This window comes from Xenopus tropicalis, chromosome 5, assembly GCF_000004195.4.
Source record: "Xenopus tropicalis strain Nigerian chromosome 5, UCB_Xtro_10.0, whole genome shotgun sequence".
NCBI lineage: Eukaryota > Metazoa > Chordata > Amphibia > Anura > Pipidae > Xenopus > Xenopus tropicalis.
Genome location: NC_030681.2, coordinates 79,198,768 through 79,226,619, shown reverse-complemented (window position 1 = coordinate 79,226,619; position 27,852 = coordinate 79,198,768). Strand labels below are relative to the sequence as shown.

At 39.4% G+C, this 27,852-nt stretch overlaps 1 protein-coding gene across 5 annotated transcripts in view; it reads left to right on the top strand.

Annotated features, from left to right (window-relative positions):
- crybg1 (crystallin beta-gamma domain containing 1) overlaps nt 1–27,852 on the top strand; it is a 154,711-nt gene that overhangs the window by 87,932 nt on the left and 38,927 nt on the right. For all 5 annotated transcript variants that reach the window (XM_004914550.4, XM_004914551.4, XM_012963551.3 and 2 more), the window contains 5 exons: nt 7,720–9,494; nt 12,219–15,687; nt 25,548–25,595; nt 25,697–25,815; nt 26,541–26,694. In XM_004914550.4, the coding sequence (XP_004914607.2) occupies nt 7,720–9,494; nt 12,219–15,687; nt 25,548–25,595; nt 25,697–25,815; nt 26,541–26,694 (5,565 nt within the window). The remainder of the gene's footprint in view (nt 1–7,719; nt 9,495–12,218; nt 15,688–25,547; nt 25,596–25,696; nt 25,816–26,540; nt 26,695–27,852) is intronic.

Genomic DNA, 27,852 nt, shown 5'->3' with positions numbered 1-27,852 from the left:
CGAGGGCCCCCCAACCCCCCTCGCAGGCCCCCCCACCCGACGACCTTCCCCGAGCGCGTAAATATAACGCGTCGGGGCAGGAGAGTTTGGGCAGGGGGAGCGCCGCAAAGGGTCGAGTCTGGCCCACCAGGATTTTTCCTGCTGGCCCAGTCCGACCCTGGGGCAGCTGAAGGCAGAGGTTGAAGATGATGCTCTGTGCTGCTGCTGAGGTGAGACACTGCAGAGTGAGCTGGCAGGCAAAGGGGAGGTGGGGTGAGCAGTGACTCTTTTCCCGCCCAGTAACCTGAGCAGTTAACTCTTTGTGAACTGGAGGGAAATAGGCCCTGGCTAGCTCCACAGTCCCTCAGCACTTTCCTGATTTACTTCGGCGCTGTCTAGCAAGTCGGTTCCAGTAATACAATATTTATGAAGTCTGGCAGAGAGCCAGACATTGCTAACCTGTGGCGATCAGAAGAGAGCAAGTCAGGATAGCTCTTCCTGTAACAGAGAAACGTGAAGTATATTGGTAGCTATGTGTGTCATTTTGCCTACTGAACAGCGGTAGCAAATACCCTAACACCTGAGTTACACAACTGCCATGCTTTCCCACTAAGGGAAGTGAGCGCATACCGACGCTGTAATCTGGAACCAGGTGGTCAGAAGTCAGACCCACCTGTAGCTTGTCCCACCTCTCTCCCGGCCAAGTGTGCGCCTTGAATTTCCTTGTTTATCGGCGGGAGAGCAGCGGCCAGTGAGTATAAGCCGGGGGTTTGCGGGGGAATAGTTGGTATGTCTGTGGTATCATGCAAAAATGCCAGTAACGCTCATTTGTATTGCATTTTAACCCTTGCTCTCTCCAGCCCTGTGTATATAGCATTGCCATCAGCTTTCAAACATTAGTGTTCGTCTGTTGGTTTGACCTTTTATGCCTGGGGCTTTGTACCCCATGCCCACAAAAAACACTTCACTGATTTGAAATTGCTGGAGTGGTAAAATATTATAAACCAAATTTACTTCCATAACAACTATACAGTATATGCATACTAAACCAATATGGTCATCCTATGGCTGGCTGCTTAGTGTTGGAATGATCAACATGAAGTGATCTGCCTGAATGTTGCTGAACTACATCTCACCTCCATTCATCCTTGGGGCTTTGGGGGCCAGTGTTGTGGTTAAGCAGCCCCTGTCAGGCTTCAGGTTGCATAACAGCACTGAATTCTACAGTGGCAGGTGCTTACTTTGATGCTAATATGATAATAACTTCCATATCTTTCACACTATCGGAAAAGCATGACAACATTATTTGCTATGGTTTTGAGCCTGAAGCAGTGTCCCTCCAGCTTGCACTTCCCCTTTAAATTGTAATTCAGCAACTGCTGAGGGGCAGCAGAGAAGCCATCCCAGCAACTGGTTGCCGGAGAGAAATGGGACTTGTGTGTTATTTGTCCCTGGGCTAATTCTCACACAGATAATTTTTGTATCGGCACAAATGATATATAATTTTATGCGTTTCTTGCATTTTTGTATGGGTGTTATCGTTATGGAATGAAACATGCATAATTCCCTAGATAATGTACATATAACTTATTAAAAAAACAAATTATAATATATCTGTGTAACATTTTGAAGAAAGAACCAGCTAGAAAGAATTTAGTGCTTTGTCTAAATTGTTAAAACTTAACATTTAATAAATATAATTAAAAACATATGTAGTAATAAATATATTCCAATAAATAGATTACCCGTTTCATTAAATCAGTCTTGGTACTACAGCTGATTTATCCACAATCAGTTTGTACTTGTAAGCTTTTACCATTTGCTCAGTATGCACTAATTGAGAAGTTTTAACTGTTAGGGCTCTGGTACACGGGGAGATTAGTCGCCCGCGGCAAAACTCCCTGCTCGCGGGCGACTAATCTCCCCGAGTTGCCTTCCCCCTGCCATCCCACCGGCGAACATGTAAGTTGCCGGCGGGATGGCAGACGCGGCGGGGCGATTTCGGGAAATCGCCGAAAAAGCCTCACGAGTCTTTTTCGGCGATTTGCGCAGAATCGCGCCGCCGCGTCTGCCATCCCGCCGGCGACTTACATGTTCGCCGGTGGGATGGCAGGGGGAAGGCAACTCGGGGAGATTAGTCGCCCGCGAGCAGGGAGTTTTGCCGCGGGCGACTAATCTCCCCGTGTACCAGAGCCCTTATGTGCCACTAATAGGCTAATCATCAGATAAAGTCAGTATAAGTTAGGGGGGGGGGGGGGTTTAGCTGTACTGAAAGCCAGCCCTGCGTAGTAAAACAATTAGAGTCTCTTAGAGGGTTGCGTGCTCAATCATTTACTAGTGTTAAGGGGAGGGGGGGGAAAAGGGGGAGGAAATCAAGGTAAAAATAACAATAAGAATGGAAATAAATATAGAAATAAACGGGGTAATTTACTGAGTCCTACAAGTTTCTCCGATGCGCACCAAGCGCTCAGTATTTGGCTCACCAGCAGACCCCATTTCGCACACTCCCAACTCCAACCACCATCCCCCACCATTTTGAAGCACTTTATCCTGCTTTGTCTACTTTTGTTTTGCTTTCACACCTTCTGGTTTGTTAAAAGGAATTATGATGCAAAATAAAGCAAAATACAAACACAGGTATATATAACCTACTTTTTAAGCAAGGTACACTGTATTTCCAAAAATAGACACCTGTCTGTGAAACATCTTATTCCCCCACCAAAAGGTATTGATATAATGTTGGTCTTTGTGGAAAAGCTTGTGGGCGCAACCTTATAAAAGGGCCAGGGACCGCCGGAGAAGGAGCCACATGAGAGAAGCAGCACAAGGAGTCGGAGCGCTCATCCCGCTGTCACGGATCCTTCTATGAATGTCCCGCATTTCCGTAATCTATTACGAAAATGCGGGACATTCAGGGAACTATCCGGGACAGCGGGATGAGCTATAGAAAGCGGGACTGTCCTGCTTAAAGCGGGACAGTTGGGGGGTATGAGTTGGGCACTGATGTTGGAAATCAGGCCTGGTCATTGTCAGCCTTCCAGTTCATGCCACAAGTGTTTATTTGGGTTGAGGGCAGGGGTTTGTACAGACCTTGCCCCAGAGTCTACTGGTGGTGACCCTTACACTACAGCCTGACCTTGCACATAGTGAAGTTAGATTTGTTTTCCTCTGATCCCAAATATAAAACATAAACATGCATAGTTTTTGAGCTGACATTGTTAGTCCTAGAGCAATTTCTTACTCAGCAGTTAGTAATCCAACTAAGGACCTAATTTTAGATAGTTTACGGATACTTTTGCCAATATGTTGTAAATTTCTCTTCTGATTTTACTTGCTTTACTTATTTGCAAAATAATTTTAGGGCTTATATTCATATCATACTTCGGTCTGTTGCTGCCCATTGCACTGGTAGTGTAAAGAGTGCAGTTCTACCCTACTTTTAAAAAAATCTTACAATTTTAAATTGTTATGGTGGTCATACAGGCTGAGATTGCCAAACAAGCTGATCTTCTAGCGATATGTCCACCTAAAGTGCTATGGGGCTAAATCGATTGTTTGGCTTTAGAACCAAATGATCAAATTACAACAGTGGGCATAGGCGCTTGTTGGACTTTGGACCGCATCAGTGACCCATTTCAGTCCCCAATCCGACAGGAAAATCAAACCTGCCTGATCTACACCTGAACGATTTTCTCCCAGATATCCATGGGGGAACCCCTTATATGGGCAGATAAGCTGCCAAATCGGTCTAAAGGACTTGAATCTGCAACTTAAATCTGACTGTGTATGGTCTCCTTTAGATAATTAGATTACCAGTATATAACCCATTCCAACACCCCTTTGTTGTGACAGTTTTGTTAGCATGAGTCTATTGTGCAGGGGGATTATCTTTGGGCTGGTAATCTAATTATCTACCTCAAAAGGACCAAATAGTCAAAAAAGTATATTCAACACAAGCCCTATTCATTGATATGTTGAAGAAGGTGGTATATTTCCCCTTTAAGGGGTCTGGCACACGGGGAAATTAGCCTCGCAAGGCAACTTTGGCAATTTGCCGAAATCGCGCCGCCGCGTGTGCCATCCCACCGGCGACTTACATTTTCGCCGGTGGGATGGCAGGTGAAGGCAACTCGGGGAGATTAGTCGCCCGCGAACAGGGAGATTTGTCGCGGGCGACTAATCTCCCCGTGTGCCAGAGCCCTAAGTTAACATTTTAGAATGTCCTATTCTTCAACAAGGATTGCTGATCTGCTTCTAAGAGACATGGCAGAGTAAACAGAACATTTATTTTTAAAATGTATATTTTTAGAGTGTAAATACTATGTACTGTTTAGATATAATAGGGCTTATTTACTTACCGAAGTGCATTGTGCAATTTCAGAGGCAATTTATCATGTTTTTACTTACAGTACTGCATTTTAGCATAATTCCAGCATCATTACATCCACTAGGGAAAGTTGCGCTTGCCACAGCTGCATCCAGTGCAGCAATATTCATGCAACTGCACTGGCATTTTGATGCAAATTAGATGCAGTTGTGTAAAAAATGTGATGTCATTTCCAGTGTTGGGTGTTAGAATGATCTTTCCGTAATTTGGATCTCCATAACTTAAGTCTGCTACAAATCATTTAACTATTAAATAAACCCAATAGGCTTGTTTTGCCTCCAATAAGGATTAATTATATCTTAGTTGGGATCAAGTACAAGGTACTGTTTTATTATTACAGAGAAAAAGGAAATCTTTTTTTAAATATTAGAATTATCCGAATATTAGAATTACGGCCTTTTCCGTAATTCGGAACTTTCTGGATAACGAGTTTCGGGATAAGGGATCCCAAACCTGTAATGCCTTTAGTTGGATACAAATCTAACACCTAGGGGCTGATTTACTAAGACACGAATTCGAATCCGAAAAATTCCGATTGGAAAACGAACATTTTGCGACTTTTTTGTATTTTTTGCGATTTTTTCGGCGACTTTACGACTTTTCGGAAATTATCGCGACTTTTTCATTACCAATACGATTTGCGCGAAAAAACGCGAGTTTCGTAGCCATTCCGAAAGTTGCGCAAAATCTGGCGATTTTTCCGTAGCGTTAAAACTTGCGTGAAAAGTCGCGCCGTTTTCCGTAGTGTTAACTTAAAAGGCGACTTTTCGCGCAAGTTTTAACGCTATGAAAAAATCGCCAGATTTTGCGCAACTTTCGGAATGGCTACGAAAACCTCGCGTTTTTTCGCGCAGATCGTATTGGTAACGAAAAAGTCACGACAATTTTCCGAAAAAATCGCAAAATACCGATAATTACGAAAAAAATGCAATCGGACGCATTCGGCCCGTTCGTGGGTTAGTAAATGTGCCCCCTAGTTTAGGCCAGCTGGCATTGTAGCAGATATACATCCCACTTGCATAACCAGATCTAGTTCTGGGGGCCTTCTTAAGTTCATATTCATTTTACAACTATTACAAACAATCTTAATTGCAGAAAGTAGGAGCTAGGGCTTCTCTCCACCTGCAAAATATATGAACTTGCAGACAGTGCATCCACAGATGACATTTTTAGTTTGAACAGGTCAACTGTCATCAATCCTAACTGCCCAAAGGGAAGTAATGTGTGGACCAAATCTGGACATCTATAGCCAGTTTTGGCCTGCTTTGATGGGGCAGATCTCGCTAAGACTACCTCGGTCACACCACAGCATTAAATAGTTGTAGTATGGGCTTACCGTTCATCCTCACAAGGGGCCAACAAGTTAAAAAACCCACACCAGCAAAGACGAGAAATGAAGGCTTGAAAAAGCATTTTAAATTGCATTTTTAAAAATATATCCTGTTAGAAATGATTCATACATTTCTAAAATGATGATTCTCACATTTGGCACTCCACGATATTTGACTCTCAAGAAGAGCAACAGGAAAAGGACCCTTTCCTGGCTGTAGAAACTTCTCATTCAAATGAATGGAAAACAAACTACCTATAGTAGATGCTAGTCTGTGAAACAGGGAAAGCTTGGAAAAGCCAGCCCTTAAGTCTGACAGGACCAGTGTTTGCCTTGGTTCATTTTCCATACAATTCAATGCAACATTTGAGAGGAAAGAGATGCTGTGGTTCTTTTTGAGAGCACTATGGTGGTCAAAGCATATTGTGTGCCATAGGCCTTAAATATGATCTGCAAACATATTTAGAGCATTTTAAGTTCTGGGGGTTATTGACTCTGTAAACATCCTTCCTTTCATTGCTACCTATGTAAATTGAACTTGTGCTGTCCTGTTATTACTAGTCTAAAGCAAATATATATCTGGGTTGTTGAGTTTTACTTTCAGCTGATCCACTGGAGTGTCACTGTTTATATATAATTGTCTGTTTACTGTTTTTGGAGTTTCTCGTGACCCTTCTCTTTGTCTATATATTTGGCTGTTCCAAACCAGTTTCATATTCTTTTGTAACCCTAAATTTGTGCAAACACTCCCTATAAATGACTTTCCTTCATCCACCACCTGTTATTGTTTAGTTCTGTTTTTCCTTTTGCTAATCTCCAATTTTTTTTGAGTGACAGGTGTTTATTTTTGCAATTGTCATGAGGATACTTAGATTCATATGCTTTTAAATGCTGTAAACTTGTATATTTGATCTGGAAGCTGATTTTATTATGTGTATGCCCAAATGTACATTCAATAATACTGGCTTTGATTTCAAAATAATCTAATTGTGACATATAGTATTTTTTATTTATATATATATATATATATATATATATATATATATATATATAATATATAATAGATTGATAGAAAGCACTCACGGCATGTAGAGATAAAACAAAAGTTTTGGGATCGAAAACGCGTTGATGCGATGAGCTAATAAAACAAAAAACTTTTGTTTTATCTCTACATGCCGTGAGTGCTTTCTATCAATCTATTGTCTACATTTTTTTTGGTTAGCACCCGGCTAGTGCTCGTGTAATGGTGAGTGCCGATTTCCTTTGGATTATATATATATATATATATATATATATATATATATATATATATAATTATACATAGAGATCATAATGGTGCACGCCACTAACAAAAAATACAACCTGGGTGCAAGAGCCATATAAACTAAAATATTGCAGGAGTAATGCCAGCACACACAGGGTTTCATACAAATGTATATGAAATTATATTTATTGAGAAAAAAGGAGCAAAATAAAGATAGCAAGCCTCAATGTTTCATAGTTAATAGTGCTGTGAAACAGCTATGCTCTTAATACATTTATTAACACAAAAGACACGCAGGCCATGACAAGTAATAACTTCTCTTAAATATCTTTGTTGGTGCACCCAGTCCCCCCAGCAACCGGGTTAATTGCAAATCATATATTGAGCAAAGAAAAGGGAATCTGGGCCACATAAACAGGGCAGGTGCAAAGCATTGAAACACATTTATTCAGTTAACTACATTTCGAGCAGTTATATATTTTGAGGTAAATAGGTGAAAGTACAAGTGACTAAAATTTGAAAAATATATACTACTTAACCCCATGTGTCCACACCCACAACTCATTGCTCACAACTGCTATCTATAGGCCAGTGTTGCAGATGGAACAGATGAGGGAGAGCTTGCACTGTGATAGTTCAGGAACAAGTGCTTTAGGTATGTAATAAGGAAGGCAACTCCCTTTGTGTAAATGCAGGATGCTGCTTCATAAAACTAAGCATATGTTTTTCTAATGCATTTTTTCTTTTATTTTGTTTTAGTCTAGGGCACAGCCAACCGAGTCTCCTAAGAAAGACGGCACTAAAAAACCTGTTCTTGGAAAGATTGGAAATCTCTTCAATTCCAACAGAAAGAGGCAAGGCAAATCCATTCCAGACTCTCCCACAAGCCCTACTAATGAAAAGACTGGAACTACTACCAGGACCACAGAACGTAAAAGAGCTTCAGGGACTGTCGGAACGAAAGCCCCGAATCAAGAAAACACAACCTCCCCTACAGAAGCTGTATTAGGTAATATTTCACGGCAGCTTTTCCAGGAGGGAGACAGTCCAAGTGTTAGTCCGAGTGGGAATCCGATTACTAACGGTAACTTTGACAATGGATTGTCTAATCTGCAGCAGATTAGTGAAAATAACCCACCTGGAGTAGAAAGTAAGGCGAGTGTCTCATCAACTGAAAGCCCTGTTAATGCATCTTTAGACAAAAATAAAAGCCATTCAGCTAGACCTGAAAAGCAAAGTAGCGCTGAAAGGAGTGGAAGAACTTTCTCTAATCTTGCTGTCAGGCGACAGTCTTCTTCTGACAGTGAATCAACTAAAAACAGCTGTAGAAAGCACCAAAGTTTTTTACAGGAAAGCAGTGTTAATAAAGAAGAGTCACCTAGAGCACAACCAAAGAAAAATACCAAATTATCCAGCAAAGCAACAGACTCAAAACCAGAGAAACCGGTTCCAGCAGTGGATAGTGTAGAAGCGCCTCAAACTGCAAAGTTGTCTGTGGGCACTGCCTTAAAGAATAATATAAAAGATGGGGAGAGACTGCAGCCACAAGAGGCATCAGATGACAGTAACCGTTTAAACAAGACAGTAAATGTTGTTTCTGCTGCACCCCATCAAGCTTCATCAGATCAGGAATATTACCCCATATCTCAGACTGAGAATCTGAATGGTCAAAAATTGGATGAGAGCAAGTGTGGCGCAAAAGTATTAGCTTTTGATATTTATCTGGCAAAAGTAACTGAAACAAACTCTCCAACACAACCAGAGAACTGTAGTAACGGAGAGACAATGGAAAAAAGCCCAAACAATAGAAAAACAAGCAGAAAGAGAAGGTCTCTAAAGAGTCAGAGTAGTCAGAATGGTGAGAAAAAGACTGAAAACACCATGCTAGATGAACAGAACACCGACCTTACTTTTAATTTTGAAGCAGTGACAGAAGATGTGATAATATCTGAGAGTAAAGGTAAACCTGTTCCTCTGTCACCTGATACCAATGAACCTTTATCAGCCAACCAAGATGTCAGGGCAGGGGCTAATCACAAATTATCACCCAAGGGTGAATCAGACAAATGTAAACAGCAACACCCAGCCTCCAGTCCTATGAGAAAAAAAAAAGAAAAGGAAAATCAGTCTGGCTCCATTCCTGCTTCTCCAACTGCTCGCAAAGCTCACGGTTCCCTTTTTAAAAGTCAGCCAGGGACACCTGCCAAAGCGACTGAAGGTAACTATTCTGTTCTTGTTTCCACAACAAAAGCCGCCTACGTGGAAAAAGCATCTGTGCCTGGATCCTCTGCTGGAAGTAGTGGGGAAGATTGTATGACTGTGTCATGTGAGAATGCTGGGGCGTTTACATCACAGACTGCAGGTGCTCTGTCTGAAGACAGAAGGACACTGAGTGATAATACTGATGGGGAACAGACTCCCCTTCCACTGGACGGCTCAACTCCGCCATCATCTGAATTCAACAATATAAACCTCACAACCTCCTTATCCTCTCCAGACATCTCAAAACCCACCATAACCACAAAGCTTAATATGTAAGTACACATGCTTATTGCTAAGGCTAGTAATCCTTATAGATATTATTTTTCCTAATATTCCCTTTTTTGCATTAAGTACCATACTGGGTTTCAGTTTTTAACTTTGGTTAAAAATTACAACTGTGTGAAACAATAAGACAACAATTATTAATTATTATTAAAAAGGGAGGTAGACCTCATCTACAAGTTCATTGTTTTACAACAAATTTGTAGCCAGATAAGAGCCTGTTTTGTGCTCAGCAGTTATAACAAGAAGTCTTATTGCAGGATAAATGTAATGTTACCAGTCATAGCATATGCCAAGCAATAGTTTTGCCATAGAAAATCTTTAGAAAGAGTGTGAAGTCATAAAAACTGGTATATTTGTCAGTAATAATAAAACATTTATGTTAAAGATTTCTAAAACGATACACCTCTTATAATTGGTAATATGCTATCAGCATTTCAAAATAATTAATCCAATATTTCCAGAGGTGCATGTTATAAAGCCATATTGTCATGGCAGAATTTGCAGTTGTTTGCATTGTTCTACAAACTGAGATATAAGTAAGCGCAACCTTGTTAGTTAAAAATTAACAGGCATAACTCAAAGTCGAACTGTACCTGCCTTTTTACAGCAATTTTTTTTTTAAATATATCCTGTAAATTTAATATAATTTATTAATAATAATGAATTAAATAACAAAAAATGTAACAAGTTATTGAATGATTCAGTCATTTCATTGTCAGGCAATGTAATACAGTCATAGATTAAACACCCCTTTAACAAGCTAATTGTGTTTAGAATTGTTGCTTTGGAAATTGTGTGTATCTTTGCTATTTGTTTAATCCAAAATAATAATAAAAAATTGTCGCAAGCGTAATTTTTCACGTTTTGCAAAGTTTCTCAAATTTTTTAATGAAGCGAAACAGGACAGATTCCCAGCGTCACTATTGCTGACCTGTGAACATGCAAACTATAATTCATACACAAAGCATCCAGTCATTCCAAACCTCTTAGAATGTCATTGCTTCAGGCAAAGGCTTTAAGGCAGTAATTGCTGGCTTGCAAATACACTGCAGTTCTATTTAACTATGAGGATATAGAGAGAAAGGTACAAAACCCAAAACTTTTTGATCCTTGATTTGTTGAAGCACCTTTTGATTTTATTACAGCACTCAGTCTTTTTGGGTATGAGTCTATCAGCATGGCACATTTTGACTTTGTAAGATTTGCCCACTCTTCTCCAAATCTGTCAGATTGCAAGGGCATCTCCTGTGCACAGCCCTCTTCAGATCACCCCGCAGATTTTCAATTGGATTCAGGTCTGGGCTCTGGCTGGGCCATTCCAAAACTGTAATCTTCTTCCAGTGAAGCCATTCCTTTGTTGATTTGGATGTATGCTTTGGGTCGTTGTCATGCTGAAAGATGAAGTTCCTCCTCATGTTCAGCTTTCTAGTAGAAGTGTGAAGGTTTTGTGCCAATATTGGCTGGTATTTGGAACTGTTCATAATTCCCTCTATCTTAACTAAGGCCCCAGTTCCAGCTGAAGAAAAACAGCACCAAAGCATGATGCTGCCACCACCATGCTTCACTGTGGGTATGGTGTTCTTTTGGTGATGCGCAGTATTGTTTTTGCGCCAAACATGTTTTTTGGAATTATGGCCAAAAAGTTAAACCTTGGTTTCATCAGACCATAACACCTTTTCCCACATGCTTTTGGGAGACTTCAGATGTTTTTTTAGCAAAATGTAGCCTGGCTTGGATGTTTTTCTTTGTAAGAAAAGGCTTTTGTCTTGCCACTCTACCCCATAGCCCAGACATATGAAGAATACGGGAGATTGTTGTCACATGTACCACACAGCCAGTACAGCCAGTACAGCCAGATATTCCTGCAGCTCCTTTAATGTTGCTGTAGGCCTCTTGGTAGCCTCCCTGACCAGTTTTCTTCTCGCCTTTTCATCAATTTTGGAGGGACATCCAGTTCTTGGTAATGTCGCTGTTGTGCCATATTTTCTCCACTTGATGATGACTGTCTTCACTGTGTTCCATGGTATATCTAATGCCAATGCCTTGGAAGTTCTTTTGTACCCTTTTTCTGACTGATATATTTTAACATATACATGGACAATGCATTTATGAAGGATTTCAGTTTGTTTTTCAATTGAGTGGTACAGTTTATAGGTCACACTAAAGGTGGAAAAAGTTCTGAAATGATTTATCTTTATCTCATTTTTGTACAGCACAGAAACCTGACATTTTACCAGGGGTGTGTAGACTTTTTATATCCACTGTATAAAATCATAGGTCAGTGCCAACTTTATGTTTGGAAGAAAAAAAAAGTTACTTTTCTTGAACAAAAAAAAAATCTGCAAAATTAGCTGGAAGTGTGGAAAGACATATTAGTTTTATTAAAAATAAACTTTTAGTGGGATGGTACTGTCAAGGTTTGCAAGAAAGTTATAATCAGATGAATAATTGACTTGCCCGTAGTTATATTTTAGAAGCTATTAAAATAAAGACTGCATAGAACAAAACTACAAATCAGTATTTTAAAATATGCAGTTAGTTGTGCTTAACTTGGGCTACACGTGTACAGTATGTTACAATTGATAATAATAGGCCACTGTTGATTGTAATTATTTTAGCACATTTTTTTTTCTTCATCAGTTGTATAGTCATGAGTATTTTACATCGAAGATATTGTATTAATATGTTGTTGTTTTTATTTGATGTTTCAGTGCTCCTAAACCAAAGAATGTGGAATTGCCTATTAAATCTAAGCTTTCCAGCAGCGCCGAAAATTTAAAAGAACCTACAAATGGACAAGCCATTTATAAAGGAAACACGGCTACCAAGATTTGTTTGTTTGAGAACAAAAAAACAAGCCAAAAGCAAATAGATTTTTATGCAACAAAGAGCATCTCTCAGCCAAAGAAATATGTTGAAAGAGCCAAACTAAACTTTGGTAAAACTCCCAAGGGAAAAGATACCCTTTTGGCTGGCAAACAGGTTACAGAATTGAAAAGTCCTGATGCTAAGAAGATAGAGAACATTCTAACAGAAATAAAGGCCAAAAAAGAAGCAGTTCGACCAGATTATGGCAATAATAAGTTAGAACATAAAGGTAACACTGAAAACAATTTGCTGGAGCAAATGTTGATGGATGATAGCAAAAAGGACCTAGATACATCCAAATTCTCAGATGCATCTGAAGCAGAAAGTGATGGGAAACTAAGACATATTTCAGATAGTAGTTTGGTCTCTGTAAATGAAGATACTTTAGATTGCTCTGTTCATTTTAATGAGGCTACAGCTCAGCTGCCTACCAAAGCAAATTTAGGTTCAAGCCATTTGGATTCTGGTCTAGAAGAAAAGTATAAAACCGGTATGGGAAATTCCAATACAAACATTACAGCTCAAACAAATTTAGAGGAAACAGAACAAAAAAGCAGCTCTTTCTTGGAAAAATATAGCACTCCCTTATTAGAAAATGTAAACTTTCCAGCTTCCCAGACAGAGAAAGTTCAAATCAATGACAACAAAGAAGGGAAAGATGTTTCAAAAAAACTACCACCAGCGGACTCTGTTAAGGTTAATACAAAGTCCAAGACACACTTGTCTGAAAACAGGAAGAAAGCTGAGGAAATTAAAACTGTAAGTGTTAACAGTCAAAATAATGCACCGATTTGTACAGAACAAAATAATTTAGAGAAACATAATGAGCTTGTTAAGAAAAATGACCTTGTCAATCAAACAAACCAGTTAATATTTGTCTCCAGTGACTCTAAATTACAACCTTCCATTAATGATGTACAGGTTTCTCACCCGGAAAGCAAGAGTTTATTGAATACTGAATTATTAGACATAACTTCACATAAGCAGGTAGAGAAGCAAACTGAAAACTCTTTGCTTGGTGAAGACATAGTTGCTGACGCCCTGTGCCAAACACAGGAAGAAAATCAGAATTCATCAGAACTGAGTGAAACTAATAATGAAATTCTGCAGACAAACACAACTGGTATGCCACAGGATAAAAATCTAAATACAGATTTACAGAAAGAGGCCAATATTCCTGAATTCCAAACTGGAACAGATTGGAAGAATTATGAAGCTGACTTATCTGCTAAAGGTGACAATGTCAGCCAAACAGGTTGTACTACAGGCACACCACATAAACCACAGGAACAAAATGTTAGTACAGACTTAGAGAAAGAAGTCTCTGTTTTACACACAGAAACAGCCAAGGCCTTCTATGAAGACAACTCTGCTATTGAAATTATCAGCCAAACAATTTGCGAACCACATATGACACATACAGTGCAGGAGGGGACAGTAAGTATTGTTTCACATGAGGAAAGCCCAATGTCTGTTGTTCACCCACAATCAACTGAGAATATCCATGAAGATAAGTCTGTCACTGGTAATAATGATGGGCATATAAATAACATATCAGACACATCACATACACAACATGAGGAAAATCAATGTGCAGTTTTGCAGAAAGAGACTAATGGTCAGATTTTAGACCCAGAAATACCTGAGAAGGTGTGTGAAGATGACATGAGTGTCCTTGGTGATAATGCCAGCCAAATAAATTCTACAACAGGCACTGCACGTGCAACACAGGTGGAAAATCTAAGCACAGTTTCACAGAAGGAAACAAAACTTCCTGTTTTGCATCCAGTCCCAACTGAGGAAGTTCATGAAAATGTATCTCACAAGTCAACTATGGCTAATAATGACGAATATAACACCGATACACAGGAAACACCTCATACACCACAGGAAGTAAAACAGAATATAGTTTTACCGAAAGAAAATAATGTTGTTAATTTGTACCCTGAAACAGCTATGGAAATAATGCCTAAATTTGTCAAGAATGAAGGTGATTTATTAGTGCAAAGTGGTCTAGATTTCAGGAAGCAACAGAAAGATACAACCCATGGAGTGACAGTGCTTTCCATAAAAGATGATGTTGCCTATGAGCATAATGCTTTTGCGAATGTTAGTCAGTTGTCAGAAAATGTTGCTAACACTGAAGTTGCAAAAAAACATTCTGTAGATTCTGCAAACTCTGAGAAAGTAGAAGTCATTAAAGAACTGCATCCAGCCAACGAAATTGACAAAAAAATGTCTGAGAAAGCAGTGGATCCTTCTGTTCCCATCTCCTATCAAAATGGCTGTGTGGGTGGAACAGAATCTCTTAGTAATGTCGCTCTGCAATGTGCAACGGGTACTGAAGAACAATTTAAAACGTTCCAAATAAGTCCAGAAAGAAGTGACGATGGCATCTTAGATTCATCTTCAGATATGGAACAGTTTGCAGAAACAATTAGAAAGCTGGAGAGTCCAATAACTATGCCTCAAAAAAGAAAAAAAACTAGAGCTCCAAAGTCTCCAAGCCCATACTATGGTTTGCCCCCCATCCATGAGGACTTTTTAGAGAAGATACTGGATTCTGAAACCTTCTCATTTGGCTTAGGAAGAAAAGAGAAGAACATTGCACCGCTGTCCCTGTTTAAACTGCAAAGCAAAGAGACTGCTGAAATATTAAGACCAAAGCGGGCATCTACTGAGCAAAGCTTGCTTTTGAAATCTCTGAAACCAACTAGAGAAACTGTTTTAAAACCACAGGAAACATGTGACAAGGAAAATGCAGATGTTACAGACTTTGCAGTCAAACGATCTCGCATAGAATCAATGTACACTGGGTCAAAAGCAAGTGTTTCCAGATCAGAAGAAAATATATTTTCCCCTACCGTGACCACAGTCAGCAGTATTACTACCTCATTTGCAACAGATAACAAAGATTGTGCTTCTATGGAGAATAGCACTGATTTCAGAACTACAGACTCTTTAAATACTTCTCAAGCATCTGAAAAAGGAAGTAAATGGAACAGTGAAATAAGTGAATCTTTAGGGTTGGAAAGTGAAGATAAACTGCATGGTGGTTTTTTGCCGTTATCATTCCCAGACATCATGGAAAATAATTTGCAAACCAGCGCTGCTTTACAACTTTCTCATCATTCAGAAGTACAGCTGCCTGCAGCTATAAATCCTTCTTCATCCATTGAGAATGTATTTCCTAAAACCCTTCTTGAAAACACTGATTCTTTGAACAGTGATAGTTCTGCCAAAAACATATCCGATGTGTTTTATTTTAAGGGCGTGGCTCCTGACCCTGTCTTCCCTAATACTGGCTCACTGGTAAGTTATTATATGTGAATATTTTCTTAATTGTGAGGGCTGATGTGATTTTTCCTGGTATCTGCCAATTTTTAATTATGCAGTGGAATTCATGCATGCTATAGTTTGTGATGTTTTGTGGAAAACTTAAGGGACAAATGAATGTCCCTTCATATCATGATATTAATTTTTTGGGTTAATGTAGAAATGTAATTCCACAGATTGAAAGGAAAGCATGTTGCTTTGACAAACAATTTTGCAACATTTTTTAGGATGAGAGTGTAATGCAACTTCTCCTTTGCCTCACCTTGTTCCATTAAGTGAGGGATTCTGGGACTTAGTGGATGGTGCACAGATTCTGTGGAACGCAGAACCTGGGCACCAGGTCCCAGATTCCATTACTTTATAATGAAGCAATGTGAGGGATTGGATGGATCACTCTGGAAGACTGAAGGGGGTAAGGAGATGGTCCCTGCATAACCGGCAAGACTATCTTGGTTTCATTTCATCTGCTTTTGGAATTTCAGGTTATGCAACTTTTCTACATAAGCCCAACTTAATAAGCTTATTTCAAAATGGGGGGATATACAGTAGAATGCCCGATTTTGAGGCCCCGGATTTTACATTTTCCCTGAATTTATACCACTTTGACACTGTCCCCTAGGACATATAAATTTGTTCTAATGTGTTTTTCTTTACTTAAAAGAATCGGTCAACCTGTGGACTTTTATTCACTGAATCAGCCAGTCCATCTTGCCTAAATAAAGTTGGCTGAAACCCAGACATTCGTAGTGACAGTTGCTAAAGGGTAGTTTAACTTTTAAATATTGTTTTAAGTTCATTGTTTTTAAGTTGTAAATTAAACTGTTTTCTAAGCTTCAGGTTTTATTTTTTTACCACCTTATGTCTCAGCTCAGTAAAGGGGAATGCAGCTCTCTATCAACTGTTTTTATTTCTTAAAGGGGCTGTACAATCCAAAAAATGAATGTATTTAAACATAGACAGTTTGGCCTAACACTGTGGGCCTTTAAATATTGGTGTTGAGCTAAAAGCCTGCCTAGCAGTATAAAACTGCTAATATCTCATAAACATAGAAAATTAATGTAAAGTGTTCAGAGAACTTGCTCTCTGGGTAAGTTTACATAATTTTTCTTTTGTTTAGATCCCCTGTAACTTTAGCCCTACTGGTCAATGGTTGATACATCAGTTGCTTGACATTCCTCTCCTGCTAAGCAGCATATCAAACAATGTAGCAATTGAAACAGCTTATCGTGTCAGAGACTTACTAAGTTGCTACTGAAATACACAAGAGGGAGAAAATATTAATTTGATCCTTAAATCTTAGACTCAAAAAAAATTTAAAAATGGAAATGAAATGTTTTGTAATGAAAAACAACTGAACTGAAAGCTTGTTTTATAGTTAAACTACCCCTTTAAAGAAAACATAAGTCTTTCTGTTTAGCACTGCACTTCCAGCATATTGCAGTATTTCAACAAGAGTTTTGCAACATTAGGATTCTTAAAGAGACTCTTACATTGTGGAGATGGTTATGATATACTTGTATGCTATGCATATTCTGTATTTTGTGATGGTTTGTTATTGGTTTATCACCTTATACGTTTCTATTAGGCTAGACAATATAATTTAGATGTGTGCTGCAGGTTGCACTGGATTCTATACAGCATGTATACACTTAAAGGGATAGTTAATTTTTAAATTCACTTTTAATATGATGTAGACATTGATATTCTGAGACAATTTGCAATTGGTCTTCATTCTTTATGGTTTTTCAGTTACTAAGCTTTTTGTTGAGCAGCTCTCCATTTCGTATTTTAGCAGCTATGTGGTTGCTAGGGTTTTAGTTACCCTAGCAACCAGGCAGTGGTTTAAACAAGACATGGGAATATGAATAGTAGATAAGTAATAATAATAATAATAATAATAATTGTAGCCTTACAGAGCAATAGTTTTTTTTTACCCCCATTTGAAAGCTGGATTGCTCAAAAGAGAAAGGCAAATAATTCAAAAACTATAAAAAATAAACCAACTGCAAAGTTACTAGGAATAGGGCGTTCTGTAACATACTAAAAATGAACCACCTCTTCAATATGGAACTTAAAATGATAGTATTATCTCTGGAGGGTAGGGTGCCAGTGATTATAATCGCTTACCTGATACTCTGGGCCAGTGCTCCTGTTAGAAATCTACAATGGGGTATTGCTGTAGAAGATCATTTACCACAATCTTCTTCCTTATCTGTCTTCTTTTCTCTGGGCCCTGATGTGCCTGCCCTGAGAGAAGGAAAGACAGAAGAAGCTGAATAAGATGGCAACAAAGAGCATTTACAGGAATACCTTGACCTGTTGCAGTTTTCTGCAAACAGAAACACTGGCCTAGGGAATCAGGTAATTGATTTTTTACTGTGGGGTGTCTAATATTTTGGCACCCTCATTTATTATTCCTTTTATTCACTTTTAAAAGGCTGGAAATTTATAAACTCCATCTAATAGAGGACTGCATAGTTTTTTTTTTTTGCAGATTCAGTATGGCCCTGCTTTGTGTATTAATCCTATCTTTGAATGTTGGGAGCACTGTAAAATACACTAGTAAAGTTTCTACCATTTGGGCTTAAAGGACAAGGAAAGTCAAAATCTATTAAGCACACTATTCAATAGTACTACTATTGCTATGTAAAAACACTATATTTCTGGCTTTCCTAATGAAAGATTTACAGAGATACACTAACTACATACTCGTTTCAGTGAACAGCGCCGCTATCTTTAATAAGGGATGCCCACTTCTTTTCCCTCACCGTCTCTACTGTGCATGGGTCCCCAACATCCTCCACCATCCTCCCTGTGGCCCCTGCTCCCCCCAGCACTCGCCTGCTGCATCCTTATGTGTCTCCCCGCTCCCCCCAGCACCCGCCTGCTGCATCCTTATGTGTCTCCCTGCTCCCCCCAGCACCGGCCTGCTGCGTCCTTCTGTGTCCGGCTGCATCTAAAAAAAAATTAACCCTGTGCTAAGAACTATATAAGGCTCTTAATTTTTTTTACAGTGCTTGTTGATTACCTTTAAAAAACAACAATAAACAATGTAGCGCAATGCTGAAATGTAGCGCATGGTTTGCTAAACATGGTTTAATGTTACTTTATTTATTAATAATGTAGCGCAGTGCTATGCTGGTATCTTACCTTTCCCAGTTATCCTTAGTGCAGACTTAAACTCAAGTGCTGTAAATTTTAAAGATTTTACTGAACTGCACGTGTGGAGTTTAAGAATCTGGCAAACCTGTTATTATGCATACAAACTAGCATTCTGTTGTGTAAAGGAAAAGTAGAAACGTAGAAAATTGCCCCAAAGATCCTGATACTTCACATCTCAGCAGGGCAAGAATTTACTAATTCTTTCAATAATTATATATACACAGTAATCTCACTACTCAGGAGTGTATCTGCAGATCTTTGGGGCAATTTTGAAAAATAATTATGTAAAAATTATATTTATATACATAAAATTAATCCGTACTCATAATTTATTGTTTTTAATAAATCATTGATTTTTTCTTGTTAATGGTGGATCCTAATTTTAATGCTTAGTATAAAAGAATGATTATCTTTTTAAATTAATGAAATTAAAAGTTATATCTTAATTGCTAAAGGCACCGAATGAATTTGTTGTGTACTAATAGTTCAGATAAAAACAAGAGGTCCTGGCCTCTCACCCATTATTTTTTTTTAATTTTGAATAAGAGGGGAGAATGAGAGGGGAGAAAAGTAAGGGAGGCAGAGGTGAATGCAGAAGTGAGCCAGGAGAGCTACATCAGCACAGCAGCGTGTACAGACATTAGGTTAAGGACATCTGTGTCATAGTATAGCTTGGATAAACAGTATGGGATGAAGGAGTCTCTGTTGAAGAATTTAATTTGTATATTCCTCTAACTGAAATGGTAAGTTCAAGGACAAGGCTCAGAGTGTCCTTCCACATGTCATCTGTCAGCTATGGAATGTCTCACTGCCAGCTTTGCTGAACTAGGGTTCGGGGCTGAATTGCCAGGATATGGAGGTAGAAACAATGGGAATACTACCCCTATCTGACGATTCATTCCTAAATGTATGCCTTTGCTCAGGTACCTTCAATGGCGCCCGAACAAAATTTTTTGTCCCGACCCGATTAACAAGGCGATATCGGTCCCTTGTCAATCCATCATACAAGCACCAGGTTTCGGACAATGATATTGGTGTGTGTATCGACAATTTAGGGACTGGGGTTAGCTTGAAGCAGTGTTGTGTAGCATAAGGATACTGGCTTGCATAGAACAGGTTTCTCTAGGGTTGATTCAACCATTTCAACTGTAGGAAATTTAGATTAAAATGCATGTCACAGTTGTCTTTGCAGCATTTTTACCCCAGCCTCAGGCTAATAACTTATTCTTGATAGGATCTAGAAGTGTTGTAGCTTGTTATTGCCCCACAGTGGGGTCCACACAGACCAAGCCATTTGCAAGGACTGAACAGACTTAAGGTCCCCATACACTATAAGATCCGCTCGCTTGGCGATGTTGCCAAGCAAGCGGATCTTCACCCGATATCCCCACCTACGGGTGGGCGATATCGGGTAGCAAGTAGCTAAAAAAAAATAATCCGATCGTTTGGCCCTGGGGCCAAACGATCGAATTACATTTGCGGCCATGGGGAAGTCGGTTCGGGGACCGCATCAACGAGCCGATGCTGTCCCCGATCGGACTGGATTTTCTAACCTGGCCGATCGATATCTGCCCAATTTCAGGCCAGATATCGGTCGGGCAGGCCGCTTGGTTCTGCCCATACACGGCCCGATTAGCTGCTGAATCGGTCCAAGGGACCGATATTGGCAGCTACTATCGGCTCGTGTATGGGGACCTTTACTCAATATCAATGTATTTATATGGTACATTAAGTTATTTTGTGCATTAAGCAACAAGGAAATTCCCTCCCCTTTTGTCAGTCTTTCTCGGTCTGGTTAGTCTTATACTCGCTTTCATTTAATTCATGAAGAATTCTACTGCTTCATTCTACAATTTTCACATTTTTTCCTGCAACCAATACTCTCTCTAAGCTGTGCGCTACACAAATTTTGAGGCCAGCACACATAACAAATTGTGGGGTGCACAAAAATTTTTGTTTCAAAACAAATTTTGACTTTATTCTGACCTGAGCACACAGTTTTTAAAAATGCGCACACAAATTCTTTTTTGTGCGCACAGCTGAAAAGAATTAGAGGCAGTATGCTTTCCAGATAAAACTTGGGCCCTCTGAAAAATGTATAAAGAAGCAGTAGGACTGGCTAGACAAGCGGGGACTTTGACGTAGCATTATATGGACAAACAATCCCTGTATTGTGTTATGTATATTGATAATTGGTGAGTGCAGAGGAACTCTTGTCTTTGAATGAATTTTGTGGTCACTCTTTGTGCCCTCACCTAATACTGTAAAACTTGTGGTAAGTACAACCACCCCTTTTTGTGCTGTTGTCTTGTAGGTAGTTCTAGGTGGTTGTCTATTAACTACTTCTACATTTTCCAGTCTGCTTATAAGTCTGCAGAGCAGCATTGTCTGTGAGAGAAGCTTATAGAAGTTGAGTCTAGTTGGCACACAGAAGCAAGCTGGCATTAAGCCCAGTTTATGGAGAAATCAATGCAGGTTTTCTTGCAACCTGTGTCATTCCTTGCACGTTGGGCAAATACCTGCATTTTAGTGTGCTGGACAGGCTCAGACTGTGATTCAAAATAGGGCATGGCATTTAATGTACACAGAGGCTTCAAACAGCCCCCATGATGGCTGTGTATTCCATGATTATTCATTTTCTGTAGTAATTATACCAGCACATATATTTTGGTAAAATAGGTGTGGTATTTAGGGGTGTAGTCACAAATGACATGTGGTCAAAAAATATGGCAACTCTGCGCATGGCATATTTTCATGGTCTATACTCTTTACTTAACCCCCCTCCCCCCGTTATACAGTTAGAAAATATAAGTTGTTTTTGCTTGATGGCTTTGCTCCCCCTTAAAAATGTCCTGCAGACACCCATGCCTTCTTTAGTGGAATCTCAGTTAAGGTAAAAAAAAAAAAAAAAAGCAGTGCTGGAATCCTCATAATTAGCAAAATACTACACTAACAGTAAATTGTAAGGGCCCTACTTTGTACTAGACAAAGAAAAGTAACTATAAATAGTAATCGCTTTTTCTGTGTTCATGAAGCATTATTGATCCAGATGCTTACAAAGGTCTTCAGGCAATATTAATACCTATGAGTCACGCTCTGTTTCCTTTTGTTTGTTGTGGGACTTTTCAAAGAGAAGTCAAGAAGGCAAATAGTTATGTGTGAAATTAACTGGAGTTGAATTACAATTCTTGGATTTTAAAAAATGTTGACTTATGCGGGGGTGCTCCAGATCTTGAGGGGCCCCTCTACAGCTGGATTTGAGGGTACCTAACAGTGCCTCCCCACCTGCCAGCCAATACTACTTACATTTTTCTGGTCAGATGGAATAAATCAAAGATAACCATGCATGGAATACATGACTATCTTTTGATTTTTTTTCTTTTTTTACTGAAGTTTCAGATTGGCAGAGAGGCAAGCAGCATTGGGAAAGAAGAACATTTTTTGGTATTCTGCTTAGGTGAAGTTATGCTTTTAATCTGTCCGTTTATGCAGTGCTGTTACTGGCATGTTTTGGGTTATGAAATGGTGGGGGACTCTTTGTCTGTCTTCTGGTGCACTTTGTACTTCTGATGTTGTCATTCCAAACATGAAAAAGTTTATGTCTTTGTAAAATGTTCATCGTACTTTGGGGTGTGGTCAAATTATTTCTCTTTTTCTGTTTTGTGTAAGGGCGAGGTCAGATGAAGAATATCTCCGCTTCTCTCAGCCCTGCGCTTTTGTGCCTGGCTGAGAGAAGCGGATTCGCCTCGGTACGCTGCTCTGAGTGTGTGCACTAAAACCTATGGCAACAGCACAACTGTGTTCACACAGAGCGGTGTGGATCGAAGGTCGGCCGGGACAATGCCAAAGCAAATGTTTCCCAGGCTGACCCCGAATTTGCAGTAAATCCACTTCTCACAGCCAGGCAGAAAAGCTCAGGGCTGAGAGAAGTGGAGATATGCTTCGTCTGACCTCACTTATAAGTGTTAGGAGGTATACATCTGCCAGGCAAGAGTACGCTTCATTAGTCCTGTGTGTGGGAGGGAGGGTACCCCATGTTTGTCTGCAAGGGGTCCCCCAAACTTTAGCTACGCCACTGACTGGTATTTAGTTATCACCTTCTTTCAAATTGTATTCATGCATGCTGGTATTTATAGTTGGAGAACAACTGGCTACCCAAGAACAAAAAACACTACTCTGGTGAATAGAGAGGTGGCTTTTTTTAGTTTATTTATAGAAATTATAACATGGTTGGTACTTAACTTAATCTTGCATTATTCAAATCTCCAAGTGCATTAGGCACAGATAAAGAAGTTTTAGTCCATTTACCATGCACCAACTGGCATCCCCATATAAAGAATAGTGGGGTGCACTTGTGAAAACTTTTGTATGTATAGAGCCTAATTGAACTGATTTTTCAGCTTTAAGCATCCTGATTTCTACCTTAGATTAAAGGAACAGTAACACCAAAAAATGAAAGGGTTTTAATGTATTAAAATATAATGTACTGTTGCCCTGCCCTGGCAAAACTTGTGTATTTGCTTCAGAAACACCTCCTTAGTTTTTATAAATAAGCTTCTGTGTAGCTAAAGCGGCAAAAGGTGGGAAAAGGCTCAGGTCACATTGCAGATAACCTATGTAGAATATAATGTATGTATCTATGTATAACTTTATTTATAAAGCGCTACTTATGTACACAGCGCTGTACAGTAGAATACATTAATACAAAGTATTACAATAAGCACAAATAAATACAAGCTACAGTTGCAATAAGTTAAGAGTCAAATACACAAGAGGATGGATGTCCCTGCCCCGTAGAGTTTACAATCTATATGGGAGGGGTAACTTACAGACACAAATAGGCAAATATAAGTGCTGTAGGTCACAGTGGGTGACATTACAATATAAGTGCTAGTTCCCTGGTCAGGTGCTGGGTGAGCCAAAAGGTTGTCTTTTAGTTTGGTTTTAAAAAGACTGAGGGAGGATTCTCTTCGGAGGAAATCAGGGAGGGCATTCCAAATGTAAGGGGCAGCATGGCAGAAAGGTTTAAGGCGGGAAACCGCAGTATTAGTGGGGGGAGCAACCAAACGATTGCTCTGTGAGGAACGAAGGAGTCGGCCAGGAACATACGGAGACACAAGGGAAGAGATGTAGTGAGGAGCAGAGGAATGGAGGGCTTTGAAGGTTAAGAGAAGGAGTTTGTAAAATATTCTTTGTTTAATAGGAAGCTACGATAAGGACTTTAGCAGGGGAAGGGCCATCTCCTGGATGAGAGGAGGAGAATTCTGGCAGCAGTATTTAATATAGACTGTAGGGGGGAAAGATGGGAGTTAATGGAGTTCTATCATTGCTACACAGCAGCTTGTTTGTATTAAGTTTAGTAGATCGGAACCAGTGCAGGGCTACAGCATACTGTATATTTTAATAACTTTAAAACTTTAATTTTTTGGTGTTACTGTTCCTTGAATTGAGAATCATCCCGTGCACTTATATCTCTGTTATGGTACTAGAGTTTATACACTTATCTTTCTGTCTATAAAACAAATAAAAAAACAAAATAATTTTTTTAATCTGAGTTATTATTATTATTTAGCTAGACTAAAGATTAATTTCATATTCTTAAGTATTTTATGTAATGTTCCCTCTAATTTCTTCTTGGCTGTGCTTTAAAAAAATTTCTTTTGTGAGCTCTAACACTATGTAGGCAGTTTATAAAAAATTTGTGCGTGCATATCAGAAGAGGGAAAATGATTATATAGTAAATAGCAATGTGTTCTGTAATGACAAATGCTACTGCTGCAAAATGCTTCCCCCCCCTGCAGTGACAGAAGATCGCCTGAGAAAGCAAATGCAGGTGATTATTCTAAAGACTGCTTTGTCGAACAGGCGTGTATTTCTTGTTTGGCAAAGAATTTTCTAGATAAGTACGATGACTACTTTGATAGGCTTCCTCGCATATATATCAGTTTTCAAGGAGTGTTAAAGGCCTGCAGGGCAGTGGGAGAGTCCTACAGGGAGGAGCAAGGCTTTTCTAAGTGAAGTTGAAAACTTCAGTCTTTTGCATGCAGTGATGAGAGAGGTGAAGTCAAATAATATAATGGTGGAGGTGCAGGACAAGGACCAGGACCCAGCAGGGGCACATCTGAGAATGGCAGAGATTATGGTAAGACTAGGGGGTACAGACTAATGCTTAACATGCATGATTAGTTGCTTTATATTGTATCTAGATATGAATGAATGGAGTTGCAGTGGAGGTAATTCAAGGGCAAACAGAATTTGGTGGAAAGACATGTAAATATTATGGTGTAAATATTCTGTACATCTTTGTATAATATGACCTTTTATTTTGTGCAAAACCTTTCATGTTTGTGGGTATTTACTGTAAGCGTGTGAATTGTGTGTCATGCAGTAATGTTTTGTGAATGACTTAATTTTACATTTAACTGAATAATTCAGACACTGAATAAATAAGTTATAGTAAATAACATCACGTGAGAAACTGGCGTCTTGAGTAGTCTGGGGTCTATATATATATATATATATATCTCCCTTGGAGTGCCGCATTGGCCTTCTGTTGGATATTGCCTTATTTTATTGGTAGCACACAAGATTATTTGTATTCGTAATTTACTAAGTGCCTGTGATTTATTTTCATTCATTAGTAGAGGTAACTGTACCTATTTTTTATTTTCCAGGCTTTTTCTGGAAAAGGTGTGGAGAAAATTAACCCTAGACCAGGAAAGGTAACAATAAAGAACAATACTTGCACCGTTTATTTATTTTTTCAGTTCTAAATATTCACTTGCACCACACTAATACTTGTGCCAACCTCTGACTTTTACAGATAGTGATATTTAGTGAACCAAACTGTGAAGGTACAATTTTTGAAATCTTCTCAGATGTTGCAGATTGTTCCTCCTGGGAGCTGTCACCTACCATTGGTATCAAGACCATAAGAGGATGGTAAGCAGCTTTCATTTACACATTCTGCACAGTGGAGTTCTTTTTGTATACTGTCAGCTTGGAACATATGCCGAAAAGTATAGAATGATATACACAAATGTGTAAAATAAATATACCTTGCTGTAAAGAATGTGGTTGTAGAAAAGGGTTATATTGTACAGCATTTAAGATACTACTTTATAAACATAGGTGGGAAATGTATAGCAGTTGCTAATAGCAACTAAAATAGGTTTTTGGTGTGTTTCACACTATGAGCAATTTTAATGCCTAGCATTTTGTTTTGCCTTCATTTCAGACATAAGTTGTTAAATGAGCAGTGCAAAATCAAACTGATCAGACTGTACAAGATACGATTTTTACATGCATACCTAGCTGCAGTTTTTGCAGACCAACTAAATTTGTGAAAGTTGGGCCTACGCAGAGAGAGGGAGAGAAACAACAAGAAAGCAGGTGGAGCAGCAGGTTTTAATTTCCATTGAAACATTCCTACCCCTCGCATACCTCTGCAGTTCACATGTTGTAATAGCTGCCCTGCAGAAAGATAGATTTATTGTAGGGCGGGAAAAATCAACATAGCATTACAGTCCAGAGTTTGCAGATAGTCTGCAAACAACATTTTGTACTGTAACCAACCAGCTTTTCCTTGTTCATTTTCTGTAATATCCTGTTCATCTGTAATATCATTAAATGTAGCTGTAAAATTGATTTTTCCTCATTTTCCATAGCTGGATACTATATGAGCAACCAAATTTTGAAGGGCGATCCATTGCTTTGGAAGAGGGTGATTTAGAACTTTCTAACCCATGGGGAGAAGAAGATTCTGAGGCAGAGGAAAACCTTACACCCACTGTAATTGGATCACTAAGACTTGTAGTCAAGGTAAATATATTGAAATCCTCTGTGGTACAATATTTTTGAAACATATAGTTGCTAAGATTGTGCATGACAGACCTAGTTTCCTGTGCCACTTCCTTTTATTTTATATTCTGAGAGTTGTATTTTTTCTCAATACAGCATTAAGAGGGACGGGGTGATTTATCAACGGTCAAATTTACATTTTTTCACAGTTTGAGTGCTAAAATTCAAGTTATGGCTCAAAAACTTGAATGTCTGTTATTTATTAAGTGCAACAAAACCTGAAAACTGAAATGTAAAAATGTGGCAGCAAAAAGCTTGCAAGTTCATGCAGAAATCAATGGGAGTTGTACTAGGCAAAGTCAAGCCATATTTTCAGTTCAAGATATTTGAGTTTTATTCGAGTTCATAAACTTGAAAATTTGAGGTATTCCAGTGCATTTATTCTGAAGAATGCGACTTTATTCAAATTAGAAAAACTCTCAAATTCACAAAATAATAAATAAGCCCATTGGTAAAGTCTTTTGATGTGTATAAGGGCCGCCATCAGAATCACGGGGCCCCCCCTCCCACCAGTACAAAGGACTCACAGACATTTGTAGCCAGCAGGGCCCCCTAATACATGGTAGCCAGCAGGGCCCCCCTAATGCATTGGTAGCCAGCTGTACCCCTCTAGTACATTGGTAGCCAGCTGTGCCCCCCTAGTACATTGGTAGCCAGCTGTGCCCCCCTAGTACATTGGTAGCCAGCTGTTCCCCCCTAGTACATTGGTAGCCAGCTGTGCCCCCCTAGTACATTGGTAGCCAGCTGTGCCCCCCCCAGTACATTGGTAGCGAGCAGTGCCCCCCTAGTACATAGGTAGCGAGCAGTGCCTCCCCTAGTACATTGGTAGCCAGCAGTGCCCCCCCTATTACATTGGTAGCCAGCAGTGCCCCCCCTATTACATTGGTAGCCAGCAGTGCCCCCCCTATTACATTGGTAGCCAGAAGTGCCCCCCCCCTATTACATTGGTTGCCAGCAGTGCCCCACCATTACATTGGTAGCCAGCAGTGCCCCCCCTATTACATTGGTAGCTATCAGTGCCCCCCTAGTACATTGGTAGCCAGCAGTGACCCCCCCAGTACATTGGTAGCCAGCAGTGCCCCCCCCCCCAGTACATTGGTAGCCATCAGTACCCCCCCA